At 42.0% G+C, this 16,044-nt stretch overlaps 1 protein-coding gene across 1 annotated transcript; it reads right to left on the bottom strand.

The window, feature by feature from the left end:
* Window positions 1-1,814: 1,814 nt before the first annotated feature.
* Window positions 1,815-15,391, bottom strand: RBM14 (RNA binding motif protein 14). The gene is made up of 3 exons (XM_086938554.1): window positions 14,676-15,391; window positions 4,853-5,843; window positions 1,815-2,815 (listed from the first exon to the last, which is right to left on the bottom strand). Exons 1-3 carry the CDS (start codon window positions 15,004-15,006, stop codon window positions 2,620-2,622), a joined length of 1,518 nt encoding a protein of 505 aa, XP_086794680.1. The 5' UTR covers window positions 15,007-15,391; the 3' UTR covers window positions 1,815-2,619.
* Between the last annotated feature and the right edge of the window lie 653 nt (window positions 15,392-16,044).

The following is a 16,044-nucleotide window of genomic DNA, read 5'->3' on the forward strand; positions in this document are numbered from 1 at the left end:
CATGAACAATGGGTTGGATGAGGATCCAGCACGGGAGGGCAAAACCCTTAGCAGCCAAGGTGTTAACCGCATCGCTGCGGCGGTTATTTTTCCCCTGCGCGGCTTTTTTCTAAAAGCCGCGTAAGATGACTAGCTCAGCTCGTCATCCACACACGCCCCCCGTGGCTGATGCTGAGCTCGTCATCAGCATCTAAGGGGTTAAAGATGGAGGAAGTTTGAAGTGTAGATGGTTGACAATCTCCTAACAATCTAATATTACACTGAGACCTGAACTTGTTTCAAGGTATTGACGATATACGGACCCTGTTGGTAGAAGTGTTTTGAGTTCCAGTTGGCATTGGACTCTGGAGATTTTAAGCCTCCCAGAACTTAGATGTTTTCTTTGATTGGGACCTTAATATATATTTTCCTGAAGAAGGTGTTGGCCAACACTTAGCGCCCACCGAAACATGTCGGTGCTTTTTAAGAGAGAACTGTAAAATCTATGGTGACAATTGTTTCTAATGACAGCATTTCCGCAAATCAACTATAGCTGTCTCAATTAATCCTTGTATGATTTACTGGCTTTTTGTAATAGGAATTAGTTTTTCCTATTATGTTCCCAATTACGTTTTTGTATATTAATTTCTGCATATTAATGTGCTGTGTATATATACTTGTTTAATAGCGTTTACACCGCAGTCTAAAGATGAAAGACAACTTTTCCTTTCAGCCTATGACTGGCAGTGTTATAAATTTGATATGTATTGTGAAATGCACTTTGTTTTTAATCATTTTTAATTATCAATAAATCTTTATTTTTCCAGATTTGTATGTTTCTGGATAATTTCTTCTTGCTTTACTGCATCCCTCGTACCCACCAGCTATACCACTATTGAGGCAGTCTTTACCTAGGCTGTCTGGGTTCGACACCATTAGCAAAGAACTGACCTGAATGAGTAATACGACCCGTGATTGTAACCCAAACTTCAACCTTCGAGAGGTTCTTCCCAAGCAAAACCAGAGACACTGAGCATACAAGGCTGAAAGGGGCATGCTGGACCATCTGCCATGGTTGAGACCAAGGCAGTTCTGGAAACATAGGACGGGTGACCAGATTAAACCCAGCATTAGCATCAATCTGGTTCAGTCCCGCTTTTGGCCGCCATAAGTGTGGCAGGGTAAGCTCAGACGCGAGTCCCTTGCTCACTTTGCCACTGGATTCAAGCAAGCCGGGCTGAAGACGGCTGGAATGCCAGAAACCGGTCCTCGGAAGCTTGTTTCCGGTCCAGGGAAGACATGGCTTGGCAGTTCAGGCTGGACTGTTCCCATGAGGCACAGGGTCAGACTGATTTGCATACAGCCATGTCTGAACTGGGGTGGCAGAGTGGGCTAAAGAACAGTGATGGATTAAACCCAGATCTTTTGACTGGGTGTGAGTGTTTGATTCAGATGCTCCGTCCATCACCACCCCCTTTTGTACCGCATGGTTGAGACCAAGGCAGTTCTGGAAACCGAGGACGGATGACCAGATTAAACCCAGCATTAGCACCCATCTGGTTCAGTCCCAGAAAACTCAAGGCAACATTAAGGCACATAATTTCCCTACCAATTAAAGGGATTCACTATAAGAAGCACTTCCATAATGCTTACTGTCAGAGCAATAAAAAACAATTTGAAAAACTGAAATGCTGCAATAAAGAGTAATTAGGCAGTGTACGCAAGTCTCTCTGAAAGTGTGGGAACATGTAGTTTAACAAGCGAGAATGTAAACAAACAAAATAAATATTAACCAGTAATTTGATCTAAGGCAAGGAAGTAAAGTCCAGTCAGCCTTAGAATACTAATATTGTTTATTTGCAGGCAATACAAAAAAAACATTACACATTTAATACCAAAAAAGTGAATATTTAGCAGGAAAATCTGTTGCATTAGCTGGAATATGTGAAGAGAACTGCCAAATAGTTCGGGATATGCATTTGGGGACAGTTCTGTTCTCGCATTAGCGTTTCCCACCCAAAATACATTGTTATGACAATTGTAACAAAAAAAGAAAAAAAAAACACTTCACATTTCAGAAGATTAACAGTTTATTAAAATCAGTCAAACCCAAGCCATACACAATTGCAAAAAAATAAAATACGGCAATAGCAATACAGTGTTCATCACGAAAACGAGACAGCTACCAGATGCTAGGAACAGCAAGTGTAGGGTGCAGACAAAGTGAGCTCACTGTGCCGCATTACACAAACAGTCCTGATTTTTGGAGCAAGCACGGCAGGCTTCTGCTGGGCTTTAAGTATAATGGCTAAAATTAATGTAGGAAAAAAAGTTGGGTACAAAGTTGGCATTGACATTCCGATCCAAAACACTTTTGTAATAACCTGCAAATTAACATTCATTTTAGAAGACTTCATTCGGTTTCAAAAAAACACCCATTTGTAACAAGCCCCTGCGCCTAAAATAAGTTTTAAAAAAAAGTCTGTTATTCCTCTGCAATGGATGAACATAGTATAAAGTGATCATGCTAACAAGGTTTTAAGTCACGCAAATCCACAGACCTAGGGCATAGGGGCTGCAGTGGGTTTGTGAAATCAAATGTGAGCCAGCAAATGAAAGACTGTCCAACCCATGACCACTCTACAGACGACGCTGGAAATTAGACTGCATCTGTGCAGCACGCAGATAATCGCCATAGGCAGCCGCATAATTTGAATATTCGGATTGAAGTTCTGCAGGGCGGCGATATTCCAATGGCGGCGAACGGCGGTATGCAACCTGCGATTCTGCTAAACGGCGGTATTCAGACTCAGTATAACGGCGATCAGACCCAAACCTGGTCAAGACAAAATGAATATTACATAAATGGGAGAAAAAATACCAGGTAACAATTTTAGTTCCACCTTTTGCAAAACAGAAGCTGGATCTATGACATGAACCAATCAAGCAGAATAGTATTCAAAGCTATTATGTGGGAAATTAGGAGCCAAGAGTCTCTGGGCTAAGGGATAACCTGTAGCGCAAGGGGTAAACGCATAACGCCCAAGGCAGGACGAACGCCGCAGTTACATCAGTGTATGCCATAATAAGATGATAACATCTGTTTGTCCATATTTAGAATATCGTTTTTCCAAATGCAACAATGATCGGGTGACCAAAAAGTGTACTTCCCTGAAAAACATTGCAAGACAGGGTAAAGGGATTGAATCGCAGTACATTGCAGATGCCTTAGGAGCTAAATAGGGTCAGACCAATCCAAGGACTGAACGGGGGAGATGGCAGAAACGATCCAAATAGTAAAATGTATGTTGATAGTTTGGTGGTGGTTTTACGTACACATCTCAACATGGTGTTCAACAAATTCTCAAATTTTTAAACGGTAGTACCAATACTTCAAAAGGGAAAATATATTCGTTGTTTGGGATCATAATACCCTCCTGGGCATCTCTAATTCAGTTGAATTTGTGATTTTTGCATAGGAAGCAATTAATGTCCGATAATCGGATTGAACACGTGTTTTAACCAAAAGTGAGAAAACAATTGCATGGGGGAGGGTGTGTGTTGGAAAGGGGGGGGGGGGGGGGGGGGGGGAGACTTCACAGTCAATGTTAACACTTGAAAAGCGTCCCATCGTAGAGCTCCAAAAATGTATACACTTGAAATTTGGATTACATCGCTAGGCTCTAATGAAGGATTGGGGAAGCACTGTGCAGGCCATAAAGTACCTTCCGAGATTCTATTCAATTCAGCTGCCTCCGTTTCACGAAAAGTAAAGCCTGTCGAGCTTTGTCACATTAGAAGACAGCAACGTTTAACATTTACACGTTTTCATGTATGCAAAGAAAGCATGCAACACCAAGCTTTGAAACACTTTTAAAGAGACTGAATAGCCTGCGAATCAAGGCACATTAAGCAAATAATTTTCCTAACACATTCAAGTTAACAGATACCATCTTACCAAGGTAAAGGGAAATATGAACACAGGCATGTTGCTTGCTCGCATTTAAAAAGTCCATCAGAAAAATGGATCTGCAAGCAACCAAAGGTAACTGTAGGGAGAGCAGATTGACGCTACCTTATTTACATACCTAGTTTTTAGGCGTGAGGAAGGCAAGATGGTTCGGGTATGGTTACATACAGGCCGACACAATCGCCTGAAGAAAACATTAACATGTGGAAGAGACAGGGATCTGCTACCATTGCGGACACTCGTCCACCTCTGGGAACAAAGGGTCGTAAGACAAAAATCCTGCTCGAAACTGGCCTCCATCCGACATAAGCAGCATTCTGCATCGTTACTTTTAAACGTTTGCTGGTGAAAGTAAACAGGTCTCAACTATCCAGGTTACTTAGATGCATACCGAAATCTTTGCCCGGTATACAAATTATCTAACTTTATAAATAAATTCAAAATCTATTTACAGCCGATGTACATCTTCGTGGGCCACCAAGATTAAATTGGGCAGTGAAAGCAAAAGCACTAAAATGTAGATAGATTTGCTTTTAAGTTAAGCGAATAACGTAGTAAGCAACATGTGTGAGTTTTAGGCAAAGGAGAAGCTGAAGAGCCCCTGCTGCCTTGGTTTAAAAAAAAAACCTGATATGCCTGGACATCAGTGTGGGGAATGCGACACTTTGGAAGCGAGTAAACCAATTGAATGCCTCAAGTTGAGACGGAGCAGCAAATCGAGGTAAAAGGGATATTGGAACAAAATTATGAAACCGACAGTATAGGTTTCCTGTGCATCACTGCCCCATCGCACCCTTCACCAACCACTGCAATGATTCCCCCCACCTACAAGGCAAACAGGAGCCATACTGAACAGATCAGACAAGGCCTGATCTCTAGAGGCCTTGCAGGAAAGATACATACCTCTTCAATAGCTCTGGAGACTTTCTGTAGGCATCAAGGGCAGAAGTTCGAGGGGGAGAGAGGCGTGTGCGCTCATATCCTGGAGTGTCTGTAGGTGAATGCTGAGACAATGCAGAATATGCAGCAGACTGCTGTGCAAGAGCTGCAAGTTGGCTTGCGCTATCGTAGGCTCCGAGAGGAGCGCCAGCTTGTCTGTATGATGCAGCCAGCGCAGCCGATGCTTGTGAAGAATAAGGTGAGGCCAACCCAGATGTCTGGGAAGAATACTGAGCAGAGCCCCCAGTACCAGCTTGAGCTCCATACGCAGCAGTCAATGAAGATGCCTGGTCCCCATAAGCGGAAGCCAAAGCAGCCGATGTCTGAGTTCCATAGGCAGATGCCAGTGAGGAGGCAGCTTGGTTTCCATATGTACTCCCTAGAGCGGAGGCAGATGTTCCATAAGCAGAGGCTTGTGCCCCATAAGCTGCTGCAAGAGCAGCAGAGGCTTGAGCGCCATAAGCAGACGCCAGTGCAGCAGAGGCCTGCGCCCCGTATGCAGATGCCAGTTGCGACCCATAGGCTCCAGACTGAGCCCTGTACTGGGCAGCTAGCGCAGACGCAGGCATTGAATAACCAGTCACTAATGGTGGTGATCGGCGCATCGGGCTTCGATCTCTTCCATAATACATAGACTGTAGTCTTTGTCTATTTTCATAAGCATCATACCTGCTTGCCTCGAGATAAGCACGCTGATCATATGGAGACGTCATAGCATACTGTGAATAAATACTATCTAAAGATCTGCGTTGATCAAAATCTTCACTCCGCGTCTGGGAGTCTTCCCTGTTATTTCGTCGGCTTTTGTCAGATTGTCCATTTGGGCCAGATCCTTTTTTCTGAACTTTAGTGGAGAGCTCAACGTTAATTCTTTTCCCCTTCAGCTCCTTCCCATTCAGGTGTTCAATTGCATCTTTCGCCTCTGCTTCTCTCTCCATATGAACGAAAGCGTAGTCTGATAAAGCAGTAGACAAATGGTTACTAGTCAGACACCAAAATGCAAACATTTCACGACAATTTCTTACAGTAACAGGGCTTGTAGCAAACTGACCCGTTCCATATTCACAAATGTTAAATACCCAATCAAGTAGGACGATGGTTATATTATTAAAGTTACAACAGCTAACAGCCAAATTACAATTCGACTAAACTCACTGGATGGACTCAAGATGCGAAAACTAGCCTAAGAGCTACTGCAAACAATGAGCCAACAGCAACTTTAAAAAAGATTAACTGGTCATGTACACGCCCACCCGCCCCCAACAAAAAAAACATACTATGATAGCGATTAGAAGAAGTGGTGAAAATTAATACAGACAACAAAGTTAGTAAATCAATAATTGAAATGATAGGAAAGCACAAGTGAATATTGTTAAACGTTCAACATTCGCAGTTACAAAGTATATGACAGATTTACAATGTGTTATGAAACCAACTATAGACGGGCATATTTGGACTCCATGACGTAGTCTTACTTTAGATCAACTATTAAATGTAATGAAATGACAGCCTATCCTTTTATTTGCACAAGCCCTACATTTAATCTGTTCTCAACACCATGAAGTTAGGATATGCTTTAAGTACAGCAAGCTTAACATTACTCATGCAGGCTCATTAACTACTCTTAACACTTGCCTTAAACGCAGGGTTAGCAAATTTGGCATGACAATACCTATATTTCTACTCAAGTCTAAAAGCAGCAAAATATCCTTCACAAAATTTGGTAAAACTAAAGGTTAAGTGGAAATATGATGTGAGGCATTTTGGTAAAAAAAATAGGTAAAACTAGGTACATTAACGAAGGTTGAGTCTACACTTAGAATATCAAAAGGGGGCACGGTACACTTCACGATGGCTCGAATTATCATACTGGAAAAGGAGTCCTTTTTTCACATAAAAACTCGAACATCAGTAACTCCTGGGAAAGAATATTTCCCAACCTGCTCTTCATGCCTTCAGAAAAAATTACCCAAGCCTACATGAACCTAGCAGATCGTAAAGTAAGGAAATTCTTGAACAGTGTATTTCAAACAAGCACTGGTAAAGTCAAAGTGGCTTTTGTGTCATAAGCACGTGTTATTCGGCAGCAAGTGTTGCCAAAACCGGACCTAAAAAGATCTTACAACGAAATATCTTGGACCACAGTGCCCCAAGTAAGCCGAGGCAAAATAACACTCATAGTAGTATTATAAAATCGAGCCAGAAGGTAACGTTTACACTTCAACTGGCTGAATTTACGGCATTTGATATACCTATTAAGGTCCAAGTGAAAAAATGCATCCACTTGTGATCAATGAACAGTCTTTAACCCAGGCTAAAACATAGAAACTGCACACACTTGCATGCACATCTGCAAATAAAATGTTATCTTTACCGCAACGTAAATACATCAAAGAAGAGACATTGGTTCTCATCAGCTGGGTCTTATTTACAAGCCACACCTCGACTAGGAGGTAAAACTAAGGGACTACATAATTCCCCTTCACTGAAACCCAATGAAAACAAACGGAACACAATCACACAGGAAATTAAATGGCCTCGAATAACGGCCCATCCAAACAACGGCAACCCATGAAAACCAATGGCTACATGGGGCCGACTTAGATAACAGTCTCCCTGTACTACGTACTATATTGTTTTTAATAATCACTACTGGGTAGTCTAAACGGCTAAAGCTGCTTTGGTCACACCTAAATAGAGGAAAGGAGCTTCTTAGAAGAAAAACAGTGGATTACGTATAAAGAGTGTTGGGAGGAAGGACCGATTATTGAACATTACCATTAAAATAAATACAATGTAGTCCCTACTTGTAGGCATATTAGACTTCTGCCACGTCATCATCACAGCTTTATGACAACAAAGGTCGCTCACCAAATCAAGTAGCACAGGTGCTATCAAGTAGCACAGGTGCTACTGTCCATGAAACACTACAGACAAGCTAAAAACATTAAGCAGTTCTATTTATTACCGAGGCACGGTATGTTTAACATTAAAATATATACTAAAGGAACAGATCAGCCACCCTCGTAAGCGATTCAAAGACGAGAAGGGTTTTCAACACTTCACAAGGAAAATGCTGTACAAAGTCGGAGTAAACCAGCATCTTAAATCAATCGTTCTAAGAATAAATGAGATTAGAAGTGGATAGATTTTTTTACAAAAATGTTTGAGACTGAAAACTTCTTGCGTCTTCATCAGGACACACGGGGGTGGTTATCCATACTATAAATTCACCCAATTACACTCAAGGATGAGGACAAATGGACACCAGGAAAAATGCGACGAAACCCTTTTGAGGGACACGAGACTAGGTAGAGCATCTTGCGGAGAGTTATACAAACAAAGCACGTAGGTCCAACACAGGGACTCCACATTGAAAATAATGACAGGAATTATGACACCAGATAGCCTTCAGGCATTCCCGGGAATGCCCAACGCACGTTAGATGTTCTACCCCATTGCACATTCTGGAACTGCGCAAAAACTCACTTATTATTGGAAAGAGGAGTTCAACATCCTTATAGAGATGATTGGCTATCCGATATCTGCAAAACCAGATGTTGACAATTTTAGGTAAAAAGCCTGGTCTCCTCCACCTGTAAGGTGTGGATTGGGTGTTGGATGGTGCAAATTACCTCTCCAGTGAGTCTCCAAGTTAATCCACCTCTAGTAACTCATTTCAGCATGAGGTTTTAGTCATTTCGGCTGGTAAGAAAAACGAAATGGTGTGAGGCAAACGAGGGGGAAAAAAAAACAAAGAAGATATTAGGTAAAGAAACATGTCGACCCTTTGTGTGTTTTTTGTAGAGGACTACTTGGTTCCAACTAACACAACCATCTGTATGTCCGCCTTTCACTAATGTTTTTAAGAGTCAGAGCTACCCCCTTATTAAAAAAGTATTTCTGGTTCGGGGAGTAGCCTGCACTCCTTTTAATTCACTTTCTAACACTGTTGGAAACTATCTTTCCAAACAAGAACTCATTGAAGACAACTAGCAACCGACTTTCAGTTGGTGCCTGATGGTTCTTTTGGTGCACTGGGCATGCAAAACCTACCGTACTACTGTCTTTTTGGATTTGGTAATCCTACTTTGGTGGTAATAATCGTATTACTTTACTGCCCTCTTTGTATTTCTGTTTAGTCACTCTTGTGTTGATCTGGATTGGATATTAGGTAAAGGCCTGAAGTTTGGGAGAAGTTGGATGAGAGTCACTGGAAATTTAATTATTAACTCTTACACATTAGACAAAGGAATGGAATTAAATTAACTGCATTCAGATAGCAAATACCTTTCTCAGCAGGCAAGCAAGGGGGAGTCAAAAATGTATCAAAACCAATTGTTTCTTCCGTCGCCTCCAACTTGTTAGATTTTAAATAACAAGTGCCATGTCTCATTAGGTAGTGCTTAGCAGACATTTCCCTCCATCTTTCAGTTACCTTTTTTGGAAAGGGTGGTGGAGTATTTTTGTGTGTGTTCTACATCATACGACAAATTGCTGGCTTAACTAGAGTTGTGGTTTTACGTTTAAACTATGGCCTACAAGTCAGACATGGTTCAGGTATACTTTGCTAACTAATGCCTTCCGCGGTGGTCCAGTGTGTTACTACTGAGAACGAGAATTCGTACGGATTGCTTAACAGTGTCAGATTGGCAACAAGTATTTTATTGCTTATGCAGCTACTTAAAACTTGAATTAAATGATGATATTTAAAGTTCTCATGTACAAACACCTATCGTGTGTCGAAACTAAAAACTGCGAACACATTTTTAATTAAGAACGTCAGCAGCTAGAGCAAAAAAAAAATAACCTTCCAGCATTTCGGCTAAGTACCATGACAAAGAAGCATAGAAAACTGTTGAAGCACAGTACATAAGACACTTCGCACATGCTTTACACGAAAGTCTCCGTTGCTACAGATACCAAACGCCTAAAGAGCTGCATGCAACTTTTCCAGACGTCCATTTAAAGGAATTAACTGACCCACCAAGATTCTATTTGCTAACGACAAACTGTAAATGGTTCAAACTTGGTACCAAGATAGGAAACTGGACAGATGAACGGCCACATCCAGTTCACTCAGATTCACCAGTGTCAATGGGCTCAAAGTCGAGAGAAGGTTACGTAACACCAACTAAAAAATTATGGTAGTCAAGTTCGCGCTATATAAAACTCTGTAAAATAAAAATAAACAAGGCCTGATCAAGGGACCCGAGACAACACATTAACTCCACAGGAACACATCACCCCAACCTTGATAAAACAGCACATGCCTGACGGGTGCATCATTTGCAGAGCCATCATACCAACACTCCTGCTTATCTAGCTGACCAGATCAGCCTCTACAGACCCCATTCTGGAGGTTTATATGCACCCACGATCTGGACCGGCGTCCACATTCATAAAGCTGCCCATAACTCTTCAATTTAGAGAAGAGCAGAAAACATCTCCCTTTAAAGATTATAACAAGGTAAATGGTCCAGCTCTTCCTAGCACCTCACCTTCACACTACACTCCAAATCCATCTCACTTCAAAACTGTGCAATGCCCTACAGCCCTTCTGCTAAATTCGCCTGTAATATTAGTACATAAAAAGCCTGTATAAACAGAATAATGCTATAATTTGTAACAAGACTTGCAATAAAACGCAAACATGGTACAATTAACCATATTCAGTTTAAGAGGAAAACAGCACCAAGAGAAATGCAACCAACCCCCAAAACATTGATCAGGTTTAGCAGTGCTCAACTCGTGCCTGGCAGCTGAATTACACAAGGTGTATAGCTGGCTACACATAGGAACATGGGTGAAATATGGACACGAATGTTCAAAGGTTATGTAAGGAAGCACCAGGCTCACCTTAGCTTTGAAGCTGGGTCAATTCCATTCACTGAGGTAGAGGAGCCTGGGAAAGCGCTAAACTCTTAGCCCTGCCCCTTTGCCTGCGACACCGAAACAGTAGTAAAGCTCAAACAAAAGCCCGAACAAAGAACACTACATAAAAAAGAAAAAACAAGTTACATTATTTTCGGTTCTCTTTAAAACGATTCCTCTTCTATTAAGCCTACAATGATGCCTTTTATGACTGAAGCTTAGGAAGTTATGAATGCCATTCAAATATAACAGTAGAGTTTAAATGGTTCGCCATTAATAGGTCAATTTTCGGTTAAGACTGTACACTCAAGCATATATATTTTTTTTAAACAGAACAGTTTAGCAGCCATTAAAACGATTTCAGAAATTCCCTATCGAGGCAGCACAAAAAGGGCGCACTCGATATGATGCATTACACTTAACTTCAGTTTGAGGATTCTCTCACGGCTTATTATGAAATCATAAGCATAACCTAAACCTAACCCAATAAATGCAGTAGGGCAAACTACGAATGAAGCATCTGATAAAATGTAATGAGAGCGCTAGATACCGTCTTCGGTCAGGTGTTTTATTTTAGATGACGCAAGTTATTTTAGTGTGACCTTAACCGGTGTATGATTTGAAATAGTTTTCAAAGCAGACGAAAATCAGAGTGGCAGCATTGGACAGACGGTGCGGGGATTCTACTAAATTCGGGGCCGGATGAAATTTGTGTCGGGTGCCAAAGGGAATATCTTGCCCTCACGCACCCACAACGTCCGTATCACAAGATTTCAATAATGCGACTTGTAACGGTACAGGCAGCCCTTGAGATAATCAAAGAACTTATGGCGCAGGTAATTCTTGAATGTAATTTACAATCTCGCTATAAACAACCTCGGCACTCTTCCCCAAATTTAAATTGTGTTCTAATAAAGTTAAGCGTCTTGTTATTAAACGCTGCTGACTGTCGTTTAACATGAGCGTGTTAATTTGAGAGCTATAACCAGGGCGACTGGAATTATGTCCCAGGGAAGACCAATATATAAATGGGTGGGTCGTCTAAATTATAAAGCAAGGCCACAAATTATGCTTTGGAATGCTGCATATTTTGTAACAGAATTTATTACTGCATCACTGTCTTTTTTTTTTTTACACTTTAACACTGGGCAGCATTTCAGCCCAATTAACAACAATGTGAAACTCAAATATGGCAAATAACTACACAACAAAGCGTGCAGCAGTGCATTTCTAGTAGCTTTTGAATAGTATGAGCTACACATTTCTGGGTGAAATCTGCAGCAGCAGATGGATTACGTAATGTGCAATAAATACATATTTACGCCGAAAAGGCAACGGCCGCAAAAAGCGCCCTGGAAACAACTGCATTACGATACATTAGGGCAGAATGGAGGAAAGGCTAATTTAAATAGGATCATAAATATCTGCTGGTTAAGGCTCATAAAGTCATATACAAATACTCGTTTTAGATAATAGTTAAGAGTTAAAAAAATATATATCAGATTGCACTACTTTGTTTTTTTTTGCTCAGTTACTCTGTGGACAGCACTTAAAAGTTTGGAACGCAGGTGTGATATAATTCTGTTAAAAGTCAAGAGGGGTAACTACCCCTTCCGTTTTTTAAAGTCACAATAAAACCCAGTTGAACAAGCAGACAACAGGTATCGAAAATAAGAAGATTTTTAGACGCGTTAGAGCAGATTACACATTAACAACATTTTAAAGCTCCCAAACCAAGATCACGACCTGCAGCCATTGGCAAAAAAAAAAACTAGCCCGGCATTTGACCCAAAATTCAAGAGAAGAAACCCAGGACACCAATAAATGAAAAGAATCTATCCTTGCTGCCTATTCTCCAAGCTTGACTGTGCTACCAGCCGCTACCCACTTTCATCATAAGCACAACAACCTAATCAAACGACTATTGTAAGATTCATTCGCTCTATTCACCAAAGCAAACACATGCTCAAGTCCTGCAATCCTTCACTGGCTACCTACAGCTAGTGGGTTTAAAGCAACCTGCATTACACAATGGGCCCTAGAGAAAAGTACCACAGCCATGTATTAAAACCTGGAATAATGGCGCCATTAAGTAGAATCTATAGTTTACCGTCGACAGACGTGTCAATTCATAGGCAACACTAATATTCTAAAACAGAGGACAGCAGCCAATTAAAATACATGCAGGCTGCATAATTCCACCAAACTGATTGATGATCGTCTCACACTGACATGCAACGTCTGCTATGGTTCTTCATGATACACTACCGTACACAGCCAAAGGAACTGGCATAGAGTAACTGGAAAGATTCACCACATATTGCTGGCTTATCATCGGAAACTAAAGCTAGTCCACATCTGCAGGTACCAACCGGCTAGATAATTGACAACATTTAACAATTAGATATGGGATGACAGTAACATTCTATCAGACCCTTCCCCTTACAATTTATCTCTAAACATGGCTGGTCAGAGCCATAAACCTTTCAACAACGTATCTCAAACTGGACAACGCAAGGCAGTAACAGGCAAAGAAAGGGACCTGCAGAGCTGTTCAAAGCAGTCACCCTTATCTGCCACAGTAAGTGATGTATCCCTCAATCCAATAACCGCAAGTAGGTGGTCATCACTCACATGGGGACACTTACCACAGAGGAACACCGACTAAAACAAAACACCCTTACTAATGTTTCAACACAGTTAAAGCAGGAAACAGAACACGGATACCCTTGCTGGAGGGTGGGAACTAACTAAGGTGCAACCATCCAATGTCTGGCATGGGGCGAGCGTTTTTACAGGACCGATTCACAAAGCTGTGGGCGACACCTAAACATACAGATTCAGTGCATAAAGCACTATCTGTGGTGGTAGTTTCTTTAGGCATTAGGCACGAGAACGTTTTACGCCCAAAGATTCAAGATGACGTTATTTAAACATGGAGTATGATGCCCTATCCTAAAAGGTTTAGAGAATCATACGCAATAAACTGGTCAAATCAAAAAACTTTAAACCCCAAGAATTAAGCCTGCGGTCTGGGCAATATAGCCCAATTGACGGCCCACAAATATACTTCCCATCGAGAGGACTGTTTTCACCAGGGCCTGGTACAAACCATACGATCTACAATGGATAGTACAAGCGACAACATGGCTGGTCTAAAATCGTGTATGATAGTCGACGCTCCGCCCCCCACATGCTTCAGTAGTTAAGTTTGAGCACATGGAGTTTATCATTTGGCAGAGCACGTACTTTTGATTTAACGACAGTAATGTGCGGCATCTCAGTACCCAGAGCTTAACCCCCCAATCGACAGTCCGAGAAAGTACTTTAAAAACACGATTTACATTCTAGGAACCGTGGGAAGGCCAGGTACATTTTAAAATACATGCCTGGTAATATTCCTAACATAGCTAGGCTGTTGCACTAATCTGGTGGGGATTCAACTACACGTCCACTATTAGCTTCACTCAGTACAAGAAACATACTCATTCTCAGAACCAAAAGTTTAAATACATTAAATAGCAAAATCACCTTAAATATAAACAGCACAATAACCACCCAAACAAAGGCAATTTCGAAGGATTTGAAAAAAGGCTTGTTAGAGTAGTAAGGCTAAGAGTCAGACGCTAGATTCCATTACTCAGGGACTAAGAGTAAGTGACGCATGTGTCCGAGACTAGCGTAACAAACGCCGGTTAATGTTTCGAAACACTTGCTTGGTAGGAGACAACTTCGTAGTTTAGTGGGAACATAGTCTGTGAATGTAAATGTTTGGCCGTGGCCGTTTGGGTTCATGGGTCTAATCTTTTGGGGTCACGGGGAATTTTATATTGTTTGCTCTAGAACCTGCGACTGAAGAGACAGTGAGAGGTGCTGCGGTTAGTAAGCGGTAGGAAGGTTAATACTCCTTTACCTTTCACGATATCGCATTCCACCACCCTGCCGTAGGTCTCGAAAAGGTTGCGCAGCTCGGTGACGGTGCACGAGGCGCTGACGTTGCCCACGAACACCTTCCAGGTGTTGAGAGGCCGCGGCTTGCTCAGTTCAACCACCATCTTTCGGCCATTCAGCTCGCGGCCGTTGAGTGCCGCTATAGCAGCCAGGGCCCGGTCCTCTTCGCGCATGTGAACGAAGGCGAACTGCTTCATGACTGCACAGCTCACCACTGTGCCGTGATGCTCGAAGAGCGCGCTCAGCTCTTCCTGCGTTGTTTGCTCGTCAACGTTGCCCACGAAGATCTTCATCTTGATGCGTGTAAAGACTGTGTGAATGGGAAAGGGAGCAAAGAAGCAAAATATTTCTTTCTACGACGGCGACGGCGCCCACCCCTAAGCCCTCGTGACGCCCCAAAAATACAAAATGGATGCGATGCTCTAATTACCACCCGCCACCCTTTATAGTCTTATGCGTCTCAGAAACACGGCGTCGGCGCTTGAACGGCGACAAGATGATAATGGCGCAGCTGCGGCGACAACTATGGCGCTGACGGCGGAGACTGACCGCCGCTCTCCCCCTCCCGCTCAGTCTGTTCGTCCGAGTATCCCTTCCAGAAGAACTGCTCGACTTTCTTTCTTCCTCAGCGCCGTTCCGTAAAATGGCGTCAGACTGCTAGGTTGTCACAGGAAAGAGAATGACAAGGAAGAGGTTGGCCAATCGGCATCCGTAGTATTAGTGGTATGACCAATCGACGATTCACGAGCTTTCATAGGACCGGAAAAGGAGGGGGTTATCCATGTACGGTGAAGGCGGCCATATTGGAGTAACAACTATGTGTGGTGTTATCACAGGCTAATCCAATATTAAATTGCTATAGCTTTTATTTCTGCATCAAATTCGTCCTGTAGCGTTTGCCGATTGTAGCACATAATGAGGTCGTTTGGGTAAAACATAAATGTATGCTGCGTTTTTTTTGTATTATTAAGGTAGTCTGGTTACTTGAGACCTGTTACGTATTTTTCTTTACAGTCTATCATCATTTTTTAGGGACGAATCTTAAGGTATGTAAATGCATACTATGCTAATATTGCGTGCAAACAAAAACGTAAGTACACTAATATGGCGTCTTCATGTACTGGCGAGATAGCCCTTCTTTTGTTGTCTGTCTTCACTGTCGTGGAAGTATCTAAGTCTCTGTTGCCTGTAATTTTTAGGTGGAATTTGTAGGCTGGGCATGTGTTGTCTGTTGGAAGTGCTCAATAAAGAGGGGCTTGGACTTAAAACATTTCCAACGTTTGTGAGGTGAATGAAAAATGTCCTATTTTTAAAAAATGTATTGTTTATTT

Source organism: Lissotriton vulgaris, chromosome 9 (assembly GCF_964263255.1).
Source record: "Lissotriton vulgaris chromosome 9, aLisVul1.2, whole genome shotgun sequence".
Classification (NCBI taxonomy): Eukaryota; Metazoa; Chordata; class Amphibia; order Caudata; family Salamandridae; genus Lissotriton; species Lissotriton vulgaris.

Excerpts from the sequence above, each read along its gene's own strand:
- RBM14 (XM_086938554.1), bottom strand. The coding sequence starts at position 15,006 with ATGAAGATCTTCGTGGGCAACGTTGACGAGCAAACAACGCAGGAAGAG. Across the intron at positions 5,844-14,675 it reads GGAATGCGATATCGTGAAAG|ACTACGCTTTCGTTCATATG; the intron begins GTAAAGGAGTAT and ends CTGCTTTATCAG. Across the intron at positions 2,816-4,852 it reads TCTCCAGAGCTATTGAAGAG|GTTTGGGTCTGATCGCCGTT; the intron begins GTATGTATCTTT and ends TGTCTTGACCAG.